The 24056-nt window shown below is 49.7% G+C and overlaps 11 protein-coding genes across 11 annotated transcripts; 8 read left to right on the top strand and 3 right to left on the bottom strand.

Annotated features, from left to right (window-relative positions):
• Positions 1–1393: 1393 nt before the first annotated feature.
• Positions 1394–2609, top strand: N7496_007100 (FAD-dependent oxidoreductase; the record flags this gene model as incomplete). The annotated part of the gene is made up of 2 exons (XM_056700029.1): positions 1394–1425; positions 1499–2609. The coding sequence occupies 2 exons, from the start codon at positions 1394–1396 to the stop codon at positions 2607–2609; spliced, it is 1143 nt and encodes a 380-aa protein (XP_056555442.1).
• Positions 2610–3517: 908 nt separating this feature from the next.
• On the top strand, positions 3518–3838 carry N7496_007099 (uncharacterized protein; the record flags this gene model as incomplete). The annotated part of the gene is made up of 1 exon (XM_056700028.1): positions 3518–3838. One exon carries the CDS (start codon positions 3518–3520, stop codon positions 3836–3838), a length of 321 nt encoding a protein of 106 aa, XP_056555441.1.
• Positions 3839–4271: 433 nt separating this feature from the next.
• N7496_007098 (Major facilitator superfamily domain general substrate transporter) lies at positions 4272–4865 on the top strand (the record flags this gene model as incomplete). The annotated part of the gene is made up of 1 exon (XM_056700027.1): positions 4272–4865. One exon carries the CDS (start codon positions 4272–4274, stop codon positions 4863–4865), a length of 594 nt encoding a protein of 197 aa, XP_056555440.1.
• Positions 4866–7370: 2505 nt separating this feature from the next.
• Positions 7371–9416, top strand: N7496_007097 (sugar porter family MFS transporter; the record flags this gene model as incomplete). The annotated part of the gene is made up of 7 exons (XM_056700026.1): positions 7371–7453; positions 7539–7996; positions 8053–8414; positions 8470–8619; positions 8683–8894; positions 8954–9046; positions 9116–9416. 7 exons carry the CDS (start codon positions 7371–7373, stop codon positions 9414–9416), a joined length of 1659 nt encoding a protein of 552 aa, XP_056555439.1.
• A 685-nt stretch (positions 9417–10101) lies between these two features.
• N7496_007096 (translation machinery-associated protein TMA46) lies at positions 10102–11415 on the bottom strand (the record flags this gene model as incomplete). The annotated part of the gene is made up of 4 exons (XM_056700025.1): positions 11316–11415; positions 11230–11247; positions 10600–11147; positions 10102–10537 (listed from the first exon to the last, which is right to left on the bottom strand). The coding sequence occupies exons 1-4, from the start codon at positions 11370–11372 to the stop codon at positions 10102–10104; spliced, it is 1059 nt and encodes a 352-aa protein (XP_056555438.1). The 5' UTR covers positions 11373–11415.
• Positions 11416–12356: 941 nt separating this feature from the next.
• On the bottom strand, positions 12357–13316 carry wos2 (Hsp90 cochaperone SBA1; the record flags this gene model as incomplete). The annotated part of the gene is made up of 4 exons (XM_056700024.1): positions 12357–12416; positions 12484–12690; positions 12784–13109; positions 13292–13316. The coding sequence occupies 4 exons, from the start codon at positions 13314–13316 to the stop codon at positions 12357–12359; spliced, it is 618 nt and encodes a 205-aa protein (XP_056555437.1).
• Positions 13317–13869: 553 nt separating this feature from the next.
• Positions 13870–14637, top strand: N7496_007094 (ESCRT-III subunit protein VPS24; the record flags this gene model as incomplete). The annotated part of the gene is made up of 2 exons (XM_056700023.1): positions 13870–13917; positions 13990–14637. The coding sequence occupies 2 exons, from the start codon at positions 13870–13872 to the stop codon at positions 14635–14637; spliced, it is 696 nt and encodes a 231-aa protein (XP_056555436.1).
• A 777-nt stretch (positions 14638–15414) lies between these two features.
• Positions 15415–17439, top strand: N7496_007093 (putative RNA annealing protein Yra1; the record flags this gene model as incomplete). The annotated part of the gene is made up of 6 exons (XM_056700022.1): positions 15415–15624; positions 15690–15719; positions 16783–16947; positions 17003–17073; positions 17129–17384; positions 17437–17439. 6 exons carry the CDS (start codon positions 15415–15417, stop codon positions 17437–17439), a joined length of 735 nt encoding a protein of 244 aa, XP_056555435.1.
• A 594-nt stretch (positions 17440–18033) lies between these two features.
• N7496_007092 (EF-hand superfamily Ca2+-modulated protein) lies at positions 18034–18805 on the bottom strand (the record flags this gene model as incomplete). Its single annotated transcript, XM_056700021.1, has 3 exons — positions 18034–18406; positions 18519–18733; positions 18803–18805. The coding sequence occupies 3 exons, from the start codon at positions 18803–18805 to the stop codon at positions 18034–18036; spliced, it is 591 nt and encodes a 196-aa protein (XP_056555434.1).
• Positions 18806–19404: 599 nt separating this feature from the next.
• On the top strand, positions 19405–21384 carry N7496_007091 (bifunctional C97 family peptidase/thioredoxin family protein; the record flags this gene model as incomplete). The annotated part of the gene is made up of 4 exons (XM_056700020.1): positions 19405–19440; positions 19493–19507; positions 19585–19806; positions 19864–21384. The coding sequence occupies 4 exons, from the start codon at positions 19405–19407 to the stop codon at positions 21382–21384; spliced, it is 1794 nt and encodes a 597-aa protein (XP_056555433.1).
• Positions 21385–22388: 1004 nt separating this feature from the next.
• On the top strand, positions 22389–23133 carry N7496_007090 (cutinase family protein; the record flags this gene model as incomplete). The annotated part of the gene is made up of 3 exons (XM_056700019.1): positions 22389–22553; positions 22602–22816; positions 22869–23133. 3 exons carry the CDS (start codon positions 22389–22391, stop codon positions 23131–23133), a joined length of 645 nt encoding a protein of 214 aa, XP_056555432.1.
• Between the last annotated feature and the right edge of the window lie 923 nt (positions 23134–24056).

Here is a 24056-nt window from a genome sequence, read left to right as displayed (position 1 = left end):
TGTGGGTCTCTGCTAAGCGGGCGCATCTGGAGAAGGAAATAATAATAAAAAGAGTAATCAAGCGGAGAAACGGGACGTCGATCCATGGTTGGGTTGTCCGTGTGGTCTATCTAAGATCCGGTCAGCAGAAGTCACGGTTGTATAGATCATCGTAAACCAGAGGTACTCGAAGAGTCTCAACATGGTGGCAAGTCCGTAATTGGGATGGGCTATCCGTGACCCGCAAGGAAAAGGCGTTATAGAAAGTGACTTGCTTCCAGCCTTCCACGAGGGTCCTCTGGCCGAGCAAGGCTGCAGGAAACCGTGAACGGTCGAGTCGCAAAGCATGTTGTGTTCTGAGACACGATGTGATGAGGATCCGTGCAGGTGTGCAGGAGTGTCAATCTGCACACTTCATCACCTCGCCCGCCAATCAGATCTCGTCACTGCTGATCCCTCGGCGCCTCCAGCACATCGGTGCAGCCAATCAGATCCCAGAAGTCCATGATACCACGCTCCGACCGGGACAGGAGGGAAAGTAGTGAGGCGAGTGGTCCCTGATGAGAGGCCAGTCAGTGGACCTATAGGAAGGCATGAAGAGCCGTTAGAGAACGGAGAATTAGTAGCCCGTTCGAGTCGTTCGAGTCCTCTCGAGTTTCATAGTTGTTTCTGGCCTCGAATTGGTCAATCGGTAATTTGGTGTTTGTTTTCTTTTCCCCGTTGATCGCATGGGAAGCTCTCCGAATTCGGATGCTTTGGAAAGGGTTGTGATGTGATCTGTGCTTCAAGCCGGGGAGGCCGCTTTTTCATGCACACGAAGCACATAGTATCGGGCGTTCCTCGCAGGAGCTTGGGCCCCCTGTGATGGCATCGGTTGATGTGCAAAGTTTGCACAAAAGAGTTTTCCAATCGAGCTTGGACGACGGCAATTGCCGGAAGCTGGAGGTTGCACAAACAAAAGGAGTTTGCTGGAGGATGGCATTGATCTGATCAGGTGGGAGAACCTCGGGAAGGAAAGATCCGAGGGCGGTCGGCGAAGCTGCGGAGGGACCGAGCAGGTGATCCACAGCCTACAGTTCAGGGTATATAGCTAGCTATGAGCTATAGCTACCAGCTATGTTTTTTAACGTCATCTAGCTATGTATTTGTTAACTATGGCTTTACTAATTCAGCCTCCAACCATTTAGTCCCTTTACGACTCGTCAGGCAGACTCGTAAATCCAATTCTGGTCATCTCAAGCGATGTCCACAGCCACCGCGGCCGCTTATCATCTGATCGCGGGGTCTTGTCATTTTCCCGGCTAGAGCCTCACTCCGAACAACCATTCTTAATGGAGCGGACGGACTCCTGAAATCCTGGCATCCAGCTACCTACAACTACTCTCATCCATCGTCCTTGTGATCATCCTCAGTCATGTCCGGCACGGAAACCATCGTCGTGATAGGGTAAGCACACCACCACCATATCGCCAGAGACGTACTGCCCTACACTAGGCCGGATGGCTAACGTTATGAACAGAGCAGGTGTGATTGGCCTCTCAACTGCCCTGTCGATTCAAGAGCATTTGAGCAGCACACAATCCGTGCTTCTTGTAGCCAGGGACTTCCCCTCGGACACCTCCATCAACTACGCCTCACCCTGGGCCGGAGCGCATTATCGTCCAGTGCCCGGGTCTTCACCACAAGCACTACGAGAAGCCAATCAGGCACTACGGACATTCAACTATATCAAGAAAGTCGCTACTGAGGAGCCGGCAGCTGGCATCAAATTAGTCCAAGGCATTGAGCACCTGGAAGCACCGCCGCCAGAATACCTGGACAGCCAGAGCGTGTCAAATGTCTACCATTTTGAGGACTTTCGTTCCCTCGAGGCCGAAGAGGTCCCTGCGGGTGTCAAATGGGGAGTTGAATATGGTACATACGTGATCAACTCTCCGGTATATTGCGCACACATGCTGCGCAAATTCATCGTCAAGGGAGGCAGAACCCAAAAGTACACATTCGTGAATATTAACGAGGCATTTGCTCTCGCCGATAATGTGAAGACGGTGGTGAATTGCTCCGGCACTGGGTTCGGGGACCCAAAGTCCTTTATTATCAGAGGTAAGCTTATCACCGACAGGGGCAGTTGGATATTGGTTCCACTTTGCCCATACTCTCAGACACTCGAGTCCATTGCTAATGTCGACCCAGGCCAAACCTGTCTAGTTCGCAACCCCGTCTCCGCAACAATCACCCGCCAAAACGAAGACGGAACCTGGTCCTTCTGCATCCCACGCCCCCTAGACGGCGGCACAGTCATCGGCGGCACCAAACAACCCCACGACTGGGACCCGAATCCGTCCCCCGAAATCCGAACCCAACTCCTCACCAACGCCTCGAAATGGTTCCCCTTCACCCCAGAGAGCGGGGGCCAATTCGACGTCATCCGCGACATCGTGGGGCGCCGACCCGCCCGAGAAGGCGGGATGCGGATCGAGGTGGAGCAAGTCGGCGACGGGAAGAATATCGTGCACGCCTATGGCGCCGGTGGCCGTGGATTCGAACTATCCCGGGGTGTTGCGGAGGATGCGACGGCCCTGATGTTGGAGAGTGGACTGTTGCGGGTCCAGGCCAGAGCAACTTTGTAGATAATTGGCACATTACCGGTGGCATTGGTAGAGTTATGTTTACGGCTTGTGGATATTTGCATGGCCGTGACCCACCACCCTCTATATACTCTCCGACCACATTTGGGTGGGAATTTTGTGAGCATTCCTTAAAGTGTACAGAAAATTTTCCTGGGGCATCTTTTTACTATGCAAGTGGTCCGTGCAGGATCTATTGTCCATACAATGTGGGCCACCCTGAGAGGGGAGTACATTTCTGATCAATATAGCCACTTCCGTGCTCTATGAAGGTCAAATAGAATTGCCAATAGAATTGTCCATATGATGGACGAATATTGTTTAAAAAATTGGATCAATTCAGGCTTATCGGTTGAAGCTTGGTGTTAGAGTATCTCGCAGCTACTGGAAGGCTACCAGCCAGGTCAGTGGGCCAAGCGCGTTCAGCAGGGGCTGCTAGCAAAAGTTCCCAGCTCTAATAGTTCCAAAAGACCTCTTTTGTCTGCCAACACTGGCCATTTGCCGATCAGCTAAGTAAATCCACCATCTTCCTACGCATCTTCGCCGTCCTATTTCGGTCTTCACGAAGTGCGATAGGCCCTCCAGCCAAGCTGCCGAAATCTCTGCTATGCCCGGCTTGGAACAGAACTTGGAGAAAAAGAAGGAGGTGGAATGTGTGGCCGAGTTTGGGGAGGCGACCAAAAAATCACTTTCCTTTAAGCTCGCCTTCATAGGGCTCCCAGCGAGGCTTTTCGTGTTCCAACTGGATGCAACGTGTTTAGGCATCGCCCTCCCAGTGAGTTCTCCCACTTTCCTGATATACCTACTACACAAATCCTCATCCCCAATGCTAGACCATTGCTGGTGATTTGAAGGCCCCAAGTTTAGAGTCATTCTGGGCGAACCTGGCCTACACTCTTTGCGGTTTGGTTATGCAGCCAGTCTGGGCGAGCATCTCCAACGCATTCCGCCGGAAACCCCCTCACTACGTGTCAATGGGATTATTCTTCATTTATTCCATCATTTTTGGCACGGCGCAGAATATGAACACCATCATCACTGGCCGGGTCCTACAAGGTCTCGGTCTCGGTGGTGGAGGAGTTGACTTCTTGGCAGAGGTCATCCTCGCGGATATGAAAACCCTAGAGGAACGTTCACAATATCTAGGCTTAATGGCTATACCTTCTGCTATCGGTAATATCATGGGTCCTACCGTCGGAGCTCTATTGTTCACGTATGCCTCCTGGAGGTGAATCGGGATGGATTAACCTGCTGTGGCTCGGAATCGAGACACCGTTGGTTATCCTCTTTCTCAAACTTCGACCTGTCGCACTCGACACCACGTTGGCTAGCAATTTAAAGCACCTTGACTAGGTTTGAATGGCGCTTCCTATTATTGGAATTTTGACTTTCGTGATTCCGATGAGTTGGACAGGCTCTTTATACCTGTGGCCCTCTTGGCAGACTCTTCTTCCAATGTTCTTGGGAGTTGGGGTGCTGGTAGTTTTTGGTTTCTACGAGGCAAAGCCAGCGAATCTCATCGCTCCACATCACATTTTCCATACAAAGACGGGAAATGTGACCCTGGCAGGTGGCTGTCTCCACGGCGGGGTCCTTTTACAATACTTGCCTTTACTCTACCAAGCTGTGGAGCTCCAAAGTGCAATCTCATACACTGTCTCTTTAATGCCTACCACTATCATTAGTGTGGCAGTAGCCGCCGTCTCAATGATGATGGTACCCTTGTTCCGAGGCTATGTGTGGCTTCTACGACTTTCATGGGTCATCCTAACGCTAGTATGCGGGTTACTAGCCCTCTTCAACGTAGGGACCTCTACATCTATGCGCTACGGGCTTCCTATTCTATGGGGTCAAGTTGTTGCCCTTTTATGTCTTAACATTCTTCCTATGCAAGCCGGTGTGAAGAATGTCGATGACACGGGCTTGGCTATCGGGCTGTTTTTGACTATCCGCATGTTCGGTGGTCTTGTCGGCCTTGCTATTTCTTCATCTGTTTTCAATAATTTCTTTTCCAAGGCTATTGCTGATATTACAGTTCAGTTGAGTGGGGCCTTGGCGTCTTTGAAAGATGGCTCCAACGCTGTGAGCTTTATTGATTCGTTGAGGTCAATACAAGTCTCTATTTTGACGTTGGATCAGGCACTAGGTGTCTATCCGAAGTGCTTCCGCACGATATTCTATGTGATGACAAGGCTGAGTGCACTGGACTTGGTGACTTCAATCTCCCGGGAGCTTGGGAGTCAGCGCTTTGAGGACTAGTCAATTTTGAGTGAACATTTTATCTCCTATTAATGTTTAATTGTATGGGTACATAGAGACAATTGATCCACTTCTTCGATGCAGGTTTTTCATAAACGGCAAACTTGGTGCACAAGAATGCCAGCCCATTCATTCACGAAGCAACTTCTATGAGTATTGTATCGAAACTGGAGCCAGTTCTAACCACCTGAACTATATAATAATAGCAGCCATTATCATAATATGCAGTCCTGCCCACTGTGTCTCAAATAGATTAGGATCTTTTTCTCATGCTACTCTTTGAACCTGGAAGCCCCTTGCGCCGTCAAAAGGGAGTGAAACTATCACGAGAAAATTTGGCGCTTGTGGTTTTCGACTATAGAAAGTTGTGAACTCCATCACCGAAGGCTCACAATAGGCTATTTTTGCTTGAGTGCATAAATTCTAGAATAAGAGTGGCACTGTTACATTGAGGACTAGGACACATTAAACCATCTTTCTGTTCCACCCATCAGACTAGTAGTGTAATGATATATGAGAAAGATACTCGATTGCATAGTTAAATACAATGTTGCAGAAGCGGGTTGATCTTAAAGAGTGATTATCGAAACTGGACAATGAGTGAATGAATAAAGTCAAGTGTAGTTACGAGATATATACTCTACAGTCATCATTGAGCCAAGCAATTAGGCTGAAAAGAAACGTAAAACGTTCCTGTTCGTCGAAAGTGGCTGAAAGACCAAAGCTTATCATGAATAGACTATGGAGCGTCTCGCTTTAGAGAATCCACTAGTCAGCATGATCAGTTTCTGCTGCTCCGCATGCTGCATAAATCACTTTATTCTTTATTCTTCTTCGCGCCAGATGAGAACGGACCCACCCCTGTAGTTGTTATGAGCTTGTAGTCGTAGTTTCTTCAAGAGCTAAATCTGTCTTGACTTTGTCAATAAAGCTTCAGGGCACAGGTTGGAATTATTTTACATTTATGACAACAAGATCATACGGAAAATCTCTATAATCACAAGCATGAAATAACTGTATTTCTTCTCTCGTAGGCGATAGGAATCAATGGGGACAAACATTATATTTGAGAGCTGACTCCACTTTGAGGGCATAAACTTGTTATGAGAACGACTGCAGGTGGCATCATGAATATACAATGTGTATATGTTTCTCCATAGGAAAGAACAAACAAAAACAAGTTTCAGTCATGTTTCAGAATGGCAATCGAAGATATGTAATCCCAGCATACTTAACCTCATCTACTTAAGAGGCAGTACATAATAAAGTCAGGGCCTTTCATGTCTCAAAAAAGCAATGTGTGTGGGCGGCGTTCGCTTTGCTTTGTTAAGGGTACTCCAGCTCAGCCTCACCTAGCAAGGCTCGCGATTAAGTGTCAGCATGGGCTGATCCTCGAAAAGGTTTACGACCACGTATCACTGGTGCTCATGGAGTCTTTCCTAATGGATAGACTTCGGAATTCCGTGAACATCCTTTGATTTGCTCGACCCATCTGCCCGCAATACCGAAAGCGGATAAGGCCCTCCAGGATCTGTTCGGGTTAGTTACCCATTTACTCGGATCAGTCAATGTCGGGTCGTAGTTGCTTAGTGATGTTTTCCCGGCTCTCGGTTTCTGTGAGCTCAGCCAAGGCAAGCCACCCTGGATAAGCCAAGAAAAGGCGTTCTTTGCACGGCCTCCCGTGTGTCTGATCGAGGGGAGGCTTGCCAGGGCTTGCATTGTAACGTCTTGGCTGGGTCAATCGCTCGAATCCACGTGCGGCATGGCGTTTTTGGCGCATATCTACCAACATGTTTATCTTGTTCCAACATTGGAATTGTGATACTTATTTGAGCTATTCTTATCGATGCGAGATCTCCAACATGAGATGGCCTAACTCTTTCACACGCTGGTGTTGGGCCACCGTTGGATGCCTTGACCCACACTGTTTCTCCAAGTTTGTTCCCCGGGGTGGAATCCTCATTGCAAGCGATGGGCCATAAGTGGAGCCTTGACATGGTAATTTCGGACTCTTCCTACTATATGGGACCCCTTCGGCAAAGTACGGAATAGAAATTCAAACGGCCAGTGCATTAGCCCGTTCCTTCGAGGCAGACGCCAAGGAGTGCCATGCCGCTGCCAAGATATTCCACACCCCTCGCCAAGAGATGCTATATCACCATCCAGTTATTTCCATACGATTGCCAAGATGTTTCGTGCGTCGTTAAGAGTCATTGAACCAGTTACATTTTGACCGACGAGCCGCCCCCAAATGCTCATTACCGTGGGCTGGAATTGCCCAACTACCCCCAGTCCCCCGCCACACACGTCTTTTCCCCGTACCTTGGCCGACCCCATTCACGGTCCCCCCATAGAGGCCGGACAGCTCGGGTTACTCTTTTTGTTCATCCGGAGGTAGACTGGGGAAATGTGGATGCTATATAATCTGTTAACTATCATGTCTTGATTTCTTTTGGTTTTCGATGCTTTTGAGCGATCTTCACTTCTTTGCGCTGCTAAGACGTGATGTTTGGTATTCCGAGGTTCTTTGGCTTCCGGGGCCGGTCGTTAAACTTGGCCATCAGTTCCCTGGGTAGTCTTGATTTCTTGTATGATACTGTTTACTTTCCTCACTTGGCGACACTAGTGGCGCTGATAGTGCCGAACCCAATAGCTAACTGGTACATACAAAAGGCTTTTCGGTTATGATCAAGGTATCACAGGTGGTCTACTAGACCTGCCGTCCTTCATCAAGTACTTCCCCGATATCGACAATCTTGATCAAACGGTTTCAGATGCCGTACGATCTCAGCGTGCTACGAACCAAGGTATTGCGGTTGCGTCCTATAATTTAGGATGCTTCGTCGGTTCCATCTTATGTATCTTCATCGGTAATCCACTCGGCCGACGCAAGACTATTCTGTGCGGCTGCATGACAATGGCTACTGGAGCATTGCTGCAATCGACTTCCTTCCAATTGCCTCAATTTATCATTGCTCGCATTGTCACAGGCATTGGCAATGGTCTGAACACGAGTACCGTTCCAACATGGCAGTCAGAATCATCAAAGGCACACGATCGTGGCAAGATGGTCATGATTGAAGGTTCGCTTATTACGGGAGGCATTTGCCTTAGCTACTGGATTAATTACGGTGAGAGTTTATTCATTCCATAAAGTATTAAATACAGGGCTGATCATTCGAAACAGGCTTTTCCTTTATCGGTGAAAAGGAGGTAGCATGGCGTTTCCCGCTAGCATTCCAAATCCTCTTCGCCATCGTAATTTTCTTCTCCATCCTTCATTTGCCTGAGTCACCTCGCTGGCTTGTGATGCAAGGTCGAGAAGACGAAGCTTTGGAAATCCTCGAAGCCTTGAATGAGAAGCCCCGAGATGACCCCTACATCGTGAATGAGCTCATCGCCATTCAAGAAACGGTTAAAGAAATGAACAAGGGTTCGTTCAGAAGTCTATTCAAGATGAGCGAGTATCGTGAATTCCATCGTGTGGTTCTTGCCTACGTCAACCAGATGTTCCAGCAAATCTCTGGAATCAATCTTATTACATACTATGTGAGTTCCTTGGGAGTACTGTCTTTCGAGACTTGAGCTAATACAATGGATTCAGGCACCCTCGCTGTATAAGCAAATCGGACTTGGAGAAGGTAATCTTCCCAAGCTATTGGCTGCCTGTAATGGCACAGAATACTTCATGGCCTCCTTTATTCCCATCTTTATTATCGAGAAGGTCGGACGTCGGCCACTGATGCTTTTCGGCGTAAGTACCTTATCCTTTCTCACTGGTCTGGGGATCGATTGTTAATTAAAATTTGATCTATAGGCTGCTGGCATGTCGATTTCCATGGCAATTCTCGCCGGCACCAACTATCGCCTGACTCATTATAACGAGAGTGGTGCCGGTGTCGGCCAAGCAGTGTTCCTTTTCGTCTTCAACACATTCTTTGCCATCGGTTGGCTTGGTATGACATGGCTATATCCAGCAGAGATCGTGCCACTGCGTATTCGTGCTCCGACAAATGCACTAGCCACTAGGTAAGGCCATATATCCCCCACGGGAGTCGTGGACTATGATCTAACAACATACTCACTAGTGCCAACTGGATCTTCAACTTCATGGTCGTGATGGTCACCCCAGTCGCATTCGACACCATCAAATATAAAACCTATATCATTTTCGCCGTGATGTAAGATAACCCCTCTACCATTCTCTCCCAATCTGAAGTCTCGACTCAAAATAACTAACTGCATCACAGCAACTTCTTCATGTTCCCGGCTGTATACTTCTTCTTCCCCGAAACCCGCTACCGATCCCTAGAGGAAATGGACGCCATCTTCAAGAAGTCTTCCAACATCTTCGACGTTGTGCAAATATCTATCAAGGAGCCCTACCGCTATGATAAGCACGGTCAGCTTAAACCTGAGTATCTCGAGGAAGCTATTCGTCGGGAGAGCGTTCGTCGCGAAAGTGTCGTTCATGAGGACTCGGGTGAGAAGTTTGATAGTGATGAGAGTGCTACTGATAAGCCTGCGGCGATTGGATATGAAGGGAAATAGGGTTGAGATGTAGAATGGGTGAGTTGTGGGAGGTATATAGCTAGGCAGGGAATTAGATTGGACAGTTGAGAATGGGTAGACTAGCGACAATCAAAGTCGGAAACGTTTTCCACCAAACTAAATTGTGAGCCCTCGTTAAGAAAGCGTAGCTCTCACAATATTGTTCGAGTTTGCAGGCCTTGCAGAAACTGCAAACCCCAGTAAGCTACTTAGATAATAATGGTTTGAGAGTCGGTAGGAATCATTTGCTATTGAAATCGAACAATACTGGGAATGAACGGACTTTTTGCTACCAAAAGCAAGCTGCCATATAATGATATCAGTCGTTAAATCTTCCGTCTCATAAACACAGGATCCTCCACAACCCTGCCATATTTTACCAACAGCTGATTCACCTTCTCTATCCACATTTCGGATCTTTCAAATACCCGACATGGAGAAAGAGAATTGAGCCAGAGTGTAGGCCGGGCCTCTAGGAGCACAACGAGGTCACTCAGAGCGAGCGTCCGTCTGTACATCTCAAGATGCAGGAACGGGTGACACGCCGTAGCAGCGATCACTCGTCATGGATATCCGATCCCATTGGACAGAGGAATCGTACCAGTGAAGTCGATTCCTGGAAGACCTGAAAGGAAACAGATCCTAGAGACCCACGAAACTAATTTCGCGAGAGGGCTCAGGGAGCTCAACCAGCAGCCTCCTGCGCAATAGCATCATCATTTGATAGAGGGATCTCCACCCCAGAGAGCTTGGCCAAGCGCTCCTCCTCCTTTTGCTCACGCAGTCTCTCAGTCTCATTCCGCAGGGCCGCCAAGTTCCAGAGGTCATCATCGTCCTCGTCCTCGTCCTCACTGCTATCCTCCTCGTCCTTCCAGTCTCCGCTCTCAAACATCGCACGACCAGTGGCCTCCTTGGCCTTCTGTGCCTCCGCCTCGGCGGCCTTCTTGTCCAGGCGCTCCTTCTTCCATTTGGCGAAGGTCTCTGGGTTGACTGGCGTCAAGGTGCCATTCAGCTTGTGCCGCTCCGACTCCAGCCAATCCTCCAACGTAAGAGTATTCAATGGCGACTTATCCATGAGGGCCTTTTCAGCGGCCTTCTGCTCCTTAGTCTTGAGAACGAATCTATTCAAGGTATTAGTATTCGAAAATTCACAACTGTAGAGAGCACCGAGTGAACCACATACCCTGGCGGCAAGCTGTGCTTATACATGCACTTATCGCCTCCGTTCGGACAGACCCAGAACCAACCATACTTCTGGTTCTCAACCGCCTCGATAAAGTACTTGCACACCTTATCGGTCGTCGTCCGTGGGTTACCGTGCTTGCTAAGCACGACACTGCGCAGCTTCTCCTCGTCCCAGTTATCCATAGTATCGGCCTTCTTCTTCTCCTCGCCTTCTTCGGCGTCACGCGAGTCGGTGTAAAGATCCTTCTTGGCCGCCTTGCGCTCAATGTTCAAGTCGTGACTGAACTTGCACTTCTTGCCCTTCTCACAGCCACCCTTCTTGTGGAACATGCACAGTACAGTCTTCGGGTCAACACCGAAGGGAACCTTCTGTACCTGGATGGGCTTGAACAGGTCTGCAGCCTCCTTCTTTGCCAACTCGGCGGCCTTCTTCTCGGCCTCGCGCTTCTCCTTCTCGGCTTCTTTGCGCTTGGCATCGGGATCCTTGTTGGACTTGGCCATGGCCTGCAGCTGCTGGATCTGTTTCTTGGCGGCACCACCTTTTTTCTGTTGGTCGAGATTAGTGATTGTCGTTTAGGAGGCGGGGTGATTTCCGGTGCGCGAAAAGGCGTTCCCGGAATTGACGTACGTTCTTCATGCCAAAAGTCTGTTTTTGAGATTGGAGGGTTAGCAGGCTGGTCTATGCAGATTGCTTCGATTGGAGACATGACATACCTTGTCCTCGACAGTGGCCTTCTTCTTCTTAGGCGCATCGGCCTTCTTGGGCGGCATGTTGGCGGTTGTGGTTGGTCACGCCGGACAGGCTCGTGGTGGGATAAAAATGTGAGATGTGCCCGATCGCGGGGATGGTTGAGTCGAGGCGAGAGAAAGAAACGCTGATGCAACCTGAAAGAAAGACAGGGAAATCCCGGATGGTGGACGGGGGTACTTGAAGAAGGGGGGGGGGAGGAGATTAGGACGTTGAAAAGGTAGGGTTGAGAGAGAGAGAAAGAGTTGAAAGATGAAGCCCTCCACAAATTCGAGGGGTGAGTGTGGCGGCACAATCTTTGATCAGCCAATGACGGCCCGTTGCCCGCCAAGTATACCCAAACGCTCGACAGTAGGCTTGACTATACGCTGGAGAACTAAGTGAACTACTATTTAAATAAATGAGAGTATCAAATGGTTCTGGAGATCAAGTGGTCTGGCAGTATTCCTTTCAATATGTCACACATGCTCCACTCTATTATCGATTTTTGTGCTGTCTTCGGCTGAGGAGCGACACTTTGCGTCATCGCCAGGCTCTTAACGAGACTCTTGCTGGCCACGCGGTTGACTAGCAATGTCCCGAAATTTGCTGGTTAGTCGGTATCATAATACGTGAAGAATTCTTGAAGTGCATTGGAAATCCTGGAGGCAATTCCTTGGAGGAGTATACGGTAATTTACCTAGCATGGTGTGCTCTACTACATGACCAGGCTTACGTATTGTGTGTTCTCTAGGGCTTGTTTACTCCAATTAAGATTCATAACCACTGCATTCATTCATCAAATGGCTCCCTAAAATTATGCCTCGTGGATCAAGCATGCCAACGAGGTACAAATGGCTCAACAAGCTGGGCTGTGTTGCTTCGCTCTACAAACAAGGGGGGAACTCCCCAGCAAAAATCCAGTAGATCTCCGGCATATCAGTTCGCAGGCGCATCAGCAGCACCCAGATTTTTCATTTCTGGTCATCAAAGATTCCGTAGAAAAGGGTAATAATAGCTCAAATAATTTAAGAAACCTCCTGGATCTTGGACTTGCCATCGGCCTCCTCAAGCTCGGGAAGCTCATCCTGTTGTTCCAATGTTAGTGTCAAATCTATGCAAGCCAAATGCTATACCAGCATGCTCGTCACTTACGTCGTCTTCCTCATCACCCTCGGCACCCTCAGCGCCGCCAGCAGCACCGGCAAGGGCGCTCAGGTCGGGCATGCCACCGGCGCCCATGCCGCCGAGCTTGGAGAAGTCAATGTTGCTCAGACCACCACCCTCGTCACCGCCGAAGCCACCGAAGTTGTTGGCATAGTCGTCCTCAGCAGCCTCATCCTGCTCGTCCTCGTCGACCCACTGTATCCCAGTTAGTGAGCTGAGCGTCATCCCGCCCCCACCAACACCAGGCCGAGGCAACAGAAAAAAAAATAAGAGAGAAAAAAAGCGTACCTTGTCGAAGTCGGTCTTCAAGAAGTGGACCTTCTTAGAGTCCTTAAGGAGACGGGGCCAGTACTCGATCTTGAGCTCCTTCTTGCGCAGGACCAGCTCAACCTCACGGTCGGTGTGGTTGACCTTGCTGTTCTCGGGGTCGATCTCGGCGTAAAGGTCGAGGGAGACGGAGTACGTGACACCCTTTCCAGAGGCACCGGTGAAAGAGACATTGGAAGGAGTAATGCTCAGCTTGGCATCGGCCTTGGGGACATCGGGGGTCTTGAGGTTAACGTAGAGGTAGTTCCGCTCCGGCTCGGAGTCGGAGGAGCGCTGAGCCCATGTGACTGAAAATCCAGAAACACCTCTAGTTAGCGATATGGTTCGAAAATCGATCATCTATGAATTGAGCGAGGTCGCAGTATATCTGGACCCAGGGGATCCGGAACTGGCGTCGCAATCCGTTGCAAAATGTGCATGGTGGAGTGTTTGGGGCTGGAGCGGGGAAGTCGAGCTGACCACAACTTACCTTCGGGGTGCACGGTGTTGGACATGTTGCCTATAGGAAAGGAAAAATGGGAGGTAAAGCGGGGAAAGTGGAAGATGGAGTAAAGAGAAGAAGCGAAGAGATGAAGAAGTTAGCGTGGGTAGGGAGAGGGAGGAGTAGCTCGCGCTGCAGCGTCTTGGTCCGCAATCACCTGTTAGAATGTACTGGAACCCCGTGGTTTGCCTGGTTTGTCTGTGTGTGGCCTGAGGCTGTAAGGAGGGACGGTGGAACGGGCCCGGGCAGTGGACGTCACTGATCTGACTAAGCGAAAGTCCCCTCTCTTGCTGCAGGCATCGCGATACTACTGATAAGATGCAAGTGAGCAGTCAGGGACTCAAGGGCACCTTGTCTTGCTCCCGGTCTCAACAATCGTCTCTAAGATAGACATCACAGTTGTTTTACTACTGCCACCCAAAGAATGCTCACACCTATTCATCTCATCACCCAACGCCAGTCCTCATCCTGATTCCCAGTTGAAGCACTTGCCATCACCACCCAACCGACTGAATTACCCTCAATACCCGTCTGTTGCATTAAACAATCCAGCGACACTCATAATCATGGAAACACTCAAGGCTGTCTTCTTTGGGCCAGACCCTCAGGCCCAGGTAAGGCATTCCCCCACCAACCACCCCACCCAAGGTGAAGTCCCAGTCCCCCCTCTGACTAGCAATGTCTAGATGAGGAAATGCAATGCTCTTATTCGCCAAAATACACGGCAACTTGATCGCGACCTCATGCAACTCAAAGCTTTAGATGGCAAGACCCGCCAGTATATCATCAATGCCTCCCGCCGTGCACAACGCAACCCGTCGCAAGCCAAACAAGCGATAAGCGAGACCAAGACATTTGCGAGGGAACTCGTGCGGATTCGGAAACAGACCACTCGTCTATCTACGAGTCGGGCCCAGCTACAAAGTGTTGGCATGCAGGTCAATGAAGCATTCCAGGTTCGGAAGATTCAAGGCAGTCTCCAAAAGTCAACGGCGATCATGAAGGACGTCAACATGCTGGTACGCATGCCAGAACTTACGTCTACGATGCATCAACTCTCGACGGAGCTTGTCAAAGCCGGAATCATTGAGGAATACGTGGACGACGCCTTGCCCGATAATTCGTTACTCGAAGATGAACTCGACGAGGCGGAGGAGGAAGTGGACAAGATCCTGCAAGAGATCCTACAGGGCAAGCTCTCCCAGGCCCCTGCCAACCCTGTTACTCAGCCCATTGACGAAACCCCCGTCGCTGCCGAGCCCGAGGAGGAGTTCGAGGACCAAGAGGCGACTCTTTCGCAGATGCGCGACCGCCTGGAGGCTCTCAAGAGCTAGTGTTTCTTATTTCTTGTTCATGTTCCATGTCTGCAGGTGTTTGTTTGAAAGCGTCATTTCGATTTTGCAGCCACATACATGGCGTTTGCCATTGGCATTGAGCCTTTCTATTATTGGGACGGAGTTGGCGGGATGTCATTCCATAGTCTTTGTTCGCCGCCTACATAGAATGAAACTAATAATTCTACCCCGGTTCTATGAAAGTTCGTCGTTATTATTGACCTCGATGTTGACCTGGGCCGCAAGCAGGCAGCGATTTGGGGGCTATGTAGCCTGGGGGCTGAAATGTATCCGCCAGTTTGAAAGATTGCCACCTATCCAATCAATCCAAGAGTAACAGAGCGTGTAGGCAGCATCGAGGGAATTGGCGAGTCATATGGTATATTGTTTCAGATCATGAACAAAGACGATCTTAATATTAACCCCAGAGCCTCGATGCAAACAGGCAAAACCCGGGTGATGCCCGACTTCCCAAAGTAGACTAGTGCCCTCTGACCCATCGCTCCTCCTCTCCCTTTCCCTCCGCTTCCATCCTTTCCCGCGCCTCCATCTCTCTCTCTTTCCCCCATCATCTCTCTCCCACCTCCTGGTTTTCCCCTTCTCCTCCGGGACAACCTCTCGATCAATTTCCATCACCACACTTTCTTCACATCTCAACACTCTCAGCCCGTGACACATCTCGTAGCCATCGACTACGCGTTCTTGTCGCGACTTGTCAGCTTGTGATCGCAAATCGCCAGCTTTGCTTATCTCTTTCAACTACACAAGCTTATCAGAATGTCTGCCAACCTGGACAAGTCTCTCGACGATCTCGTCGGCAACCGTCGCCAGAACGCTCGTCGCCGTGGCGCTGGTCGCCGCGCTCCCGCAAAGCCTTCCGTTGGCGGTGTTAAGAAGTCTTCCAAGGCCACCAAGGCTACGGCCAAGGTCGTTCACCCCACCCCCGTTGCTCCGACTGCTTCGAGCAAGATCATCGTGAGCGGACTGGTACGTTGTTCTCCTGTTCTTACCCTCCTTGTATTCGATCGCGCATTTACTAACTCTATCGTCAGCCTGCCGATGTATCTGAGGCCAATATCAAGGTATGTTGAGCTACAGGCTTGCGCCTTGGCTTTGATCGCCATCTTTGTTTCGAACCCCTCGAGGTGCCAACAACGTCGACATGCGTACACGACTCTTATCTCCTTCCTCATACCCCCACCCCCTGGTGTGGTATTCACTCGGTGTTTCCGGCTCGGACAAAGATGCTCCTTCCCAATGCTTCTGCGAAGAGATAAAAAATTCTTGCTGGCTGGCATTCCAGAAGCGGGAAGTTGAGCTCTGTCCTTACACCGCGGTGAGATGTCCCCTGCTTGTGACCATGCCTACTTGACTGTGGGAGATTCACCTGCATGACACCCTCTGTATTGAGCCCAGGTTTGGAGGTTGGAATTACACCTCCTCGCCAAATGTATTTTGAGATCTCTCTCTCTCTCACCCATTCCTTCTTGGTGTTGTGAGCTTTGGACGAGCATCAGCGAGCGCGCATCAGCACCCCAGTGGGTTTTTATTTGCAGCGGCAAAGGCACTTCAATAAGTGCAAAGACGTTTCCTCGAGAATATTGACGAGGGATTCCATTCCACTGCTTCAGGGGGTGATACCCCGTCCCAGTGAGGCCGGGCAATCGGCATGAAAAACGTCTCACCCGCGACGAGGGTGAACACACCTCGAGAGTGACTACGAGAACTTTTGACGGGTACCCGTGTCAGCTGCAATGCAAAATTTGTGGGCATGCATTAGCGAAGCTTTCCGGACCTACGTTGCCTCGTTCGAAGACTTATCGCTCCGCTGGTGATTGAGTGCTGTGGTAGCATTCCGAAAGATACTTTGCTGCAAAATGGGATTTGGGATACAATTTTGTGGGCGAGGCTAGATTTACTTTTGTCCTTTTGTTACCTATGGTGCTGGTGTTCACGTTTTGGGGAGGATTTTACTCGACATGATGCTCTATCGCCGCTGCGTGCTCGCTGATGCTCTTTCGCTTCTGGATTGCCCTTCGTCTTGGTTCCGCGCTGTCGCCGTTGTTTCACTCGACCACCCGACCACATTTGACTCTAAGCTCGAAATTCCAGGCAAAATACTGATCCTCCCTGTTCTCGCTATAGGAATACTTTGCCAAGTCTGCAGGTCCCGTCAAGAAGGTGATGCTCACCTACAACCAGAACGGCACTAGCCGTGGCATTGCTTCGATCATCTTCAGCAAGGCCGACACCGCCCTGAAGGCTGCCAAGGAGCTCAATGGACTCCACGTTGACGGCCGTCCCATGAAGGTGAGACTGATAGTTGCTCCTTAGTACTTTGAACGTATACTAACAATTGGAACAGATCGAGGTTGTCTTCGACGCCTCCCACGCCCCGGCCGTTCCCGCCCCCAAGCCTCTGGCTGAGCGTGTTGTGTAAGTCTCTTCTTCAATGGCAATTCTTCAAGAACTCAATCTAACCCCTCGACAGTCAGAAGTCTCAGCCCAAGCCCGCAACTGCTCCCAAGCCCGCTAACAACAAGGCTAAGGCTCGTGGCGGCCGTGGTGCTGCTCGTGGCGGCCGTGGCCGCAATGCGGGCCGTGGTAAGCCCAAGACTGTGGAGGAGCTCGATGCCGAGATGGTCGACTACTTCAGCAACGAGAATGCGCCCGCCCAGGGCAATGCCCCCGTCACCGCTGCTCCTCAGGTTGCCAACGGCGAGGACACCGGCATGGCCGAGATCTCCGTAAGTCCTTTGCTAGCTCATGAGGCTGCTTCATGTACTAACTTTTTCTCAGTAAATGTAACAATCCACATACCATGATTTCTATTCCCAATCGCTACTGCCCCCCTTGAACATGATATCGATTGCAGGGTTTTATTCGGAGGAATTTGATAGTTGATGCGCGGGTCTTATCTTCTGCTGTCCTCCCCTTCTTTTTTCTTGTTATTCTCATGAAGTGCTTTTTTCCCTGGGGCTTTTTCTTTCTTGATTACCAGACCTAATTCCTATTTTTCTCTCTACCGCATGATTATTCGCACAGAGGACAGCACGTATCTACAATGCAACAGCAGTTATCCAATGGGCTATGCCTGCAACATCTTGTAGAGATTCGTGGACACCCCCTTCGGAAAGATTCCCCCTTGTTAGTTATCATTTCCCTTTGGAATGGCAGCAATCTTCAAATAATGTCTCAAGATGAAGCAGGAATTGTATTCTCAGCGCTATGCAATTATCAACGCCTTTCCAAGTCACCAACGCCACAAGTAGCCCATATATCACATCCAAAATAAAAACCCACGCAAACCGAAATACACCCATGATTGATGTACACGAACAGAAACAAGAATTTCAGAAACAAACCCCCTCGTCTGACCCACCGCCAAATCCAATATCACATCTTAAAAACCCCCGCCCGAATCATAACATCATGAAACTGTTCCAGCGTCACGCCAGAACTCAACCCAGCACCCCCATTCGCCTCGATAATCATATCCTTAAGCAAATTGTCATCAACAGAGTCCTCCTTGAGCTCGCGCGCGATGCGCCGCAAATGGCTCAGCGAGATCGGTCCGTCCGAGCCGCGCGTGAATAGCTGGTACGCGGTGTCTACTTCGGCGGCTCGGGCATCGTCATCTTGGGAGCGTAGCTTTGCGGCGACGGCGGAGACGAAGGCGCTGTAGGGGACGGAGCCCGTGGAGGTTGGGTCGACGGCGGAGAGGATGTCGGCGAGTTCGGTTGAGTCTGTTGGTGGGACGCCGAGGGCTCTGCGGAGACAGCGGGGTCAGTATTGTGAGGAATGGGTATATGGAGGTCTGGGTCATGATTGTAGATCGTGATTCTAGGGTTCTTTCAAGAGAGCGGTGGGATGGAGCGTACACCATAGCTTTGCGCACGTCCTCGCGCGGCATGACGCCATCTTTCTCGGTGGGGAAGTCCTCGTTTGCGTCGGCGAAGAGTTGGAAGACTTCTTTTATTTCGTTTTCTTCTTCGGCGGTGATGTCGTTCTCTTTTGCGAGTTTGGAGCGTGCGCGCCTGGGGGCTGCGGTGGCGGTGGTGGAGGAGCTGGTGGGAGCTCCGCGCCTCTTGGGCGGCTGTGGGGAGGAGGGTGTTAGTTGGAGGTTGTTTGATTTGTGATGGGATATGTTGGTGGATGGGAATACCATGACTCTAGCCCAGGAGAGGGTTGCGCAGCTTGTGGTTGGGGTTGGAGCTGGTGGAAGTGTAGGTGGAATGCGAGATGGAGATCGCGATTGCGAAGTTGGGGATGTGCGGAGGTGCGGATTGGCCGAAGGTTTATACAGTATGGACAGCTTCCAGTTCCTACTTTGTCTTCATAATAATATTCTGTCTACTGAGATATTGCATAGATTCTTATCATGAACTCTACCTAAGATTAACTCACAAATCTAAAAGACTAGACTGTTTTTCTTGTCTCTCGTGTCGCTGATCAATGACGTTGATTGAGATGGAAGCTTATAGTAGCTCTCGCGACGGGCAAAATCCTTCTTTTCAAAACGTAAGTGCTCTAGTATTCTTTTCAAAAATAAGCATGCATATACTTCTAGATCCAGTGCCGATCACGAGAAATTTAGGTCTTCCCCGTTGGTGATTCCGAGGCTCAAAGAGGAGAAGTCGGTCGAAAGCCTCCGAAGGGCCCTTGTGGTGCTGACGTGATCCGCCTGGTGCCTGCCCAGAGCTGGCGCATATCAACGCGTGGACGGGCCTTGATTCTCGTTGTCTCGATTTCGAATACACCGTCACCATGGATGTTGAGCTCTACGTCTACGACCTGTCTAAAGTGAGTACTCCCTTTTCTCTGATTGAGCGCAGAGTAACTAATTAATCTACAGGGTCTTGCGCGAGTGGTAAGTCATATTCCAGCGTATCGCGAAATAAAGTATCCGCCAAAGAAATGCCCGTTCTGACATGATATGATGATCAGTACTCTCAACCCTTGACAGGGACACAAATAGATGCCATCTATCACACCTCACTGGTCATCAGTGGGGTTGAGTACTACTTTGGTCAAGGCATTCAGACTGCCGCCCCGGGTAGTACTCACCATGGACAGCCAATTGAAAGGGTCCATATGGGGAAGACTGAGCTCCCCAGTGAGGTGATTGAAGAATATCTTGGCTCTCTAGCCGCCATCTATACTCCGGAGGTCTGTCACTACCTGAAATCACCGAGTTTATGAGTATCTGACTCTGACCCGTTACAGTCCTACGACCTATTCCTGCACAACTGCAATAACTTTACGCAAGATTTCGCCATGTTTCTAGTGGGCAAGAGCATTCCCGATCATATCAGGAATCTGCCTCGCACTTTCTTAGAGACCCCCTTCGGCCAAATGATGAAGCCGCAGATCGAGGCAGCTCTAAAAGGCGTGACCCAGGGCTCCGGTCTGGGTCCGGTTCCTGGACCAAGCGCTCAACCCACAGCAGCAAGGCCTTCTCAGGCTCCTGTGACGCCTCCATCCATGGCACCAGCTCCTCCGATAGTCGGCAGAGTTCACAATGTCAGCAATTTGTCACAGCTAGAAAACCACTTGAGAGCTGCATCAAACTCTTGCGCCGTGATTTTCTTTACTTCATCGACGTGCCCACCCTGCAAAATCGTCTATCCAACATATGACGAGCTCGCAGAGGAGGTCGGTGAACATGGAAGGCTCATCAAGGTGGATGTCGGCTCAGCCTACGACGTGAGCAGGAAGTACAACGTGCGCGCGACGCCCACTTTCATGACCTTCCTCAAGGGCCAGAAACAGGATCAATGGAGCGGTGCTAATCCAGCCCAGCTTAAGGGCAGGGTGCGAATGCTTCTTGAGCAGGCAAATCCACCGCACCCGCATAGAAATTTACGACTTCCCAGTCTCCAGCGCAACATTACCAATTTCGTCATGTACAAAAAGGTCCCGCCTTTGGAGAAGCTCGTGCAAAAGCTTCCAGCGGCATTCAAAGAGTCGCCGACTGTCGGGCCAGTCATAGAATTTGTCAAGCTTCGCCATTCCGCAAGCAACGATAATACGCCCGCAGCAGATATCCGGGTGCCAGATCTCCACGCCTTCGCTACGACTTTACAAGCAATCTACGCCACTCTTCCCAGCGACAGCCACTTCGCAGTCGTTGATCTTATCCGCCTCCTATTCCTCGACCCCCGCGTGAGCGGCTACTTTGCCGAGGAAACCAACCACACCACGCTCCTCACTCTCCTTGCACCCCTCTCCCAAGAAGACCTATCCTCATGCCCCTACAACCTCCGCATAGTCGCGCTCCAACTCGCTTGCAACCTATTCAGCACCCCACTCTACCCAGACCAACTCGCCTCACCTTCCTCTGCCCTGCGGGAAACCTGCCTCCGTCTCGCGACAAACTCCCTTCTCGACTCGCAATCTAACCTCCGCGTGGTCGCTGCTTCATTCGCGTATAATCTCGCTGCATTCAATCATAATGCCCGTTTCGATGGACATCCCGATCGCCTCCCGGAAGAGGACCAGGTCGAATTGACTGCGTCCTTGTTGGAAGCCGTTTCGCGGGAGGATCAAAGTCCCGAAGCGCTGCATGGTCTTTTATTTGCTCTAGGCCTGTTCGTTTATGAGGCACCCGTTGATGGGATGTTGATTGATCTTTGCCGTGCGATGAGTGTGGGAGAGACTGTTGCTGCTAAAGTTAAGATTCCGGCTTTGCAGAAGGAGCCGTTGTTGAAGGAGGTTGGGGAGGAATTGTTTGGTAAAGGTCTTTAGATTTCTGCGTTGACATACATGATTCCCGGTAATTAATTGACTTTATGCACTGTACTTAGTGTATGTCGAGATTTGTAGACTACATCACGAGAGATACAAAGTTCTAGTTCTCAAGCACTGCACTCTGCCATCAGACTACGAGGCACATTCGCGAGGCCCCTGCGCCAATTAGGCGTATCTATCAGCAACCCGATCGGGCCCTCGAGCTCTTTTCCCAGATTCATCTTCTGAAGGCCATTAGAAATGAAATTCAGGGCAGTATGTCGCAATTGTCTGGATGCTTTTAGATAAGAGCGCGTTGTCCAGAGCGCGAAAAGAGGGTCCCTACCGGAATTGCTGTAAAGCTACCAAGGTCGCAAAGAAGACGGTCCTCATCATACTCGAAGAAGAGATATTACGATAGACTATGTGAGCTGAGGAACCATGGAATACTACAATGTTTACTCAAGTATACAACCGTGCATTGTTGAAACATGCTTATTGGCTGCCACAAACTAGATACTAGTATGGTATCTTGGGCATTAATCGCTAGCAGTTTCTCAACCACGGCCCTGGAATTTCCTATTTTCATGTATCTCTCACAATAACTCCAAACTCCTTATCACACTGTTATGTCAGCATTAGTAGCTTTCTTACCGATAGCACCTGTATCTAGGATTCCTGGCAGAGGGTGGGCTTCACCAGGCTACGATTGAGACCGAGGCTTTTACCGAGGCCTGTACTGTTTCGATTGGACCAAATATCGGCGGATAATCGCAATCATAGATATATTAATCTAAATGCTTGTCCAGCCAAATAATCAGAGATCATTCGTTTTTGGGGATGCCTGAGACACTGTTTCCTGGGAGGGTCTACCCGAAGTCTCAATTTTCGGTCTCTACTCATTCCAGCCATGTGTAATACTATGGGCACTCCAAAATTATTTAATCTTCTTCATAGACCTCTCTGAGTACATTCAACAAGAGCAGAAGTCTCGAAAGCGTATCTCTTTTTAAATCTGTATAATGTTTCTCCAGGCTTTCCTTCCGTTACTGCTGGCTCCCTTGATTGCGGCATCACCCACCCAATTGGACCCCCGTCAATACATCTCCGCTAATGACCTGACGTCGGGAAATTGCAAAGATGTTATGTTTCTCTTTGCTCGAGGATCGACTGAAGTCGGCAATATGGTAAGACTGGAACTCGTTGGAAAAAGAAAAGCCTCGCTAACGTTTTAGGGCACCGTCGTTGGTCCCGAAGTCTGTGACGATTTAGCTCTCCAGCTGGGAGGCAACGTTGGCTGTCAAGGTATCGGTGGTGCCTACACAGCCGGTCTGGGAGAAAACTTCCTCCCTCAAAACACCGCACCGCAAGACATTCAAGCTGCCGTGGATGTGTTCAACGAGTGCAATACCAAATGCCCCAACGCGAAGATTGTCGCCGGTGGTTATAGGTATGTCAAACCCAATCACCATCAACGAACTATTATCTAACGAGCTTCATAGTCAGGGGAGTGCTGTCATCGATAACGCAATTCAAAAGCTATCCTCGGACGTGAGGGATAAGGTCAAAGCAGTGGTTCTGTTCGGATTCACCCGCAATCTCCAGGATGCAGGCAGAATTCCTGGATACCCGAAGGATCAAACCAAGGTTTACTGTGCAGTAGGTGATTTGGTCTGTGATGGAACTTTGTTCATCACTGCAGCGCATCTGACTTATGGTGCGAATGCTGGTGATGCTGCTAGCTTCCTTGCATCTCATGTTAAATGATAAACATTCAACGGTGGATGGGCTGGCGCTCATAGTGTCTGCTTTGCTGAGATACAATCTTTGTATCTCACTCTGTGGGATCCTCATGGTTCCTTAATGGTCTTGTAGGACGCACGTTGATTATTCGCAAGCCCAGTGATAGTGGGCTTGCCCAGCATCGGTGACTGATGATATTTCGTTTCGTACATTCTTCCAGAGTTTTCACCAAGTCTCAATGGATATTATAAGTCACAAGTATATAGCCTACGTCCTTAATCATCACACATTTGTTGGAATGCATACTCACTTGTTTCAAAAGACATTTCTGAATGTAGTGAAGAGGTGACGCGGAGAAGTTTATTGGCCATTGTTCTTGAGCATGGGCAAATAACCCCGTGTAGAAGGTGAGTGATAGCCATCGCATGGCATGTCGATCCAAAAATAAGGCCATGGCCCAGCTTAGAAAGTAGTGGTCATTTACAAGACCAACTCATAAAAAGAAGATGCCATCCATATCGTTCTATATGGACATTCATCGCCAACACCATGAATATGATGTTAATTTAAATCAGCATCGAGTCATCTATGATTTCGCTGAACCCTTAAACTCTTCAACCATTCTGATACATTATTTGGGCGTTATTTAGCTTGCAACTCTGAGCGGGTAATTGTTAATTGGTCTGATTGGATATGGCAAGTCGGCTAATCCCAAGACGGTAACTTTTATGAGATAATGACATGGAAAGTGGAGTATATCTCCCCCTCTTGCTTGAACTGCCAATGATAAATGCGAACAGAGTTTGCCTGGGCATATCTACCTCATTATCTCCATATTCTTATCCCAATCATGAAAACTACGCTGAGAACGCTCACTGTACTGAGCGGCTACCCCACAATCCCGACATCGGATGAGTAACTCTCACCCGAGGGTTCACAATGAATCA

Source organism: Penicillium cataractarum (genome assembly GCF_028827025.1).
Source record: "Penicillium cataractarum strain IBT 29864 chromosome Unknown utg000005l, whole genome shotgun sequence".
Lineage (NCBI taxonomy): Eukaryota > Fungi > Ascomycota > Eurotiomycetes > Eurotiales > Aspergillaceae > Penicillium > Penicillium cataractarum.
This window is presented reverse-complemented; position numbering and strand designations above follow the sequence as displayed.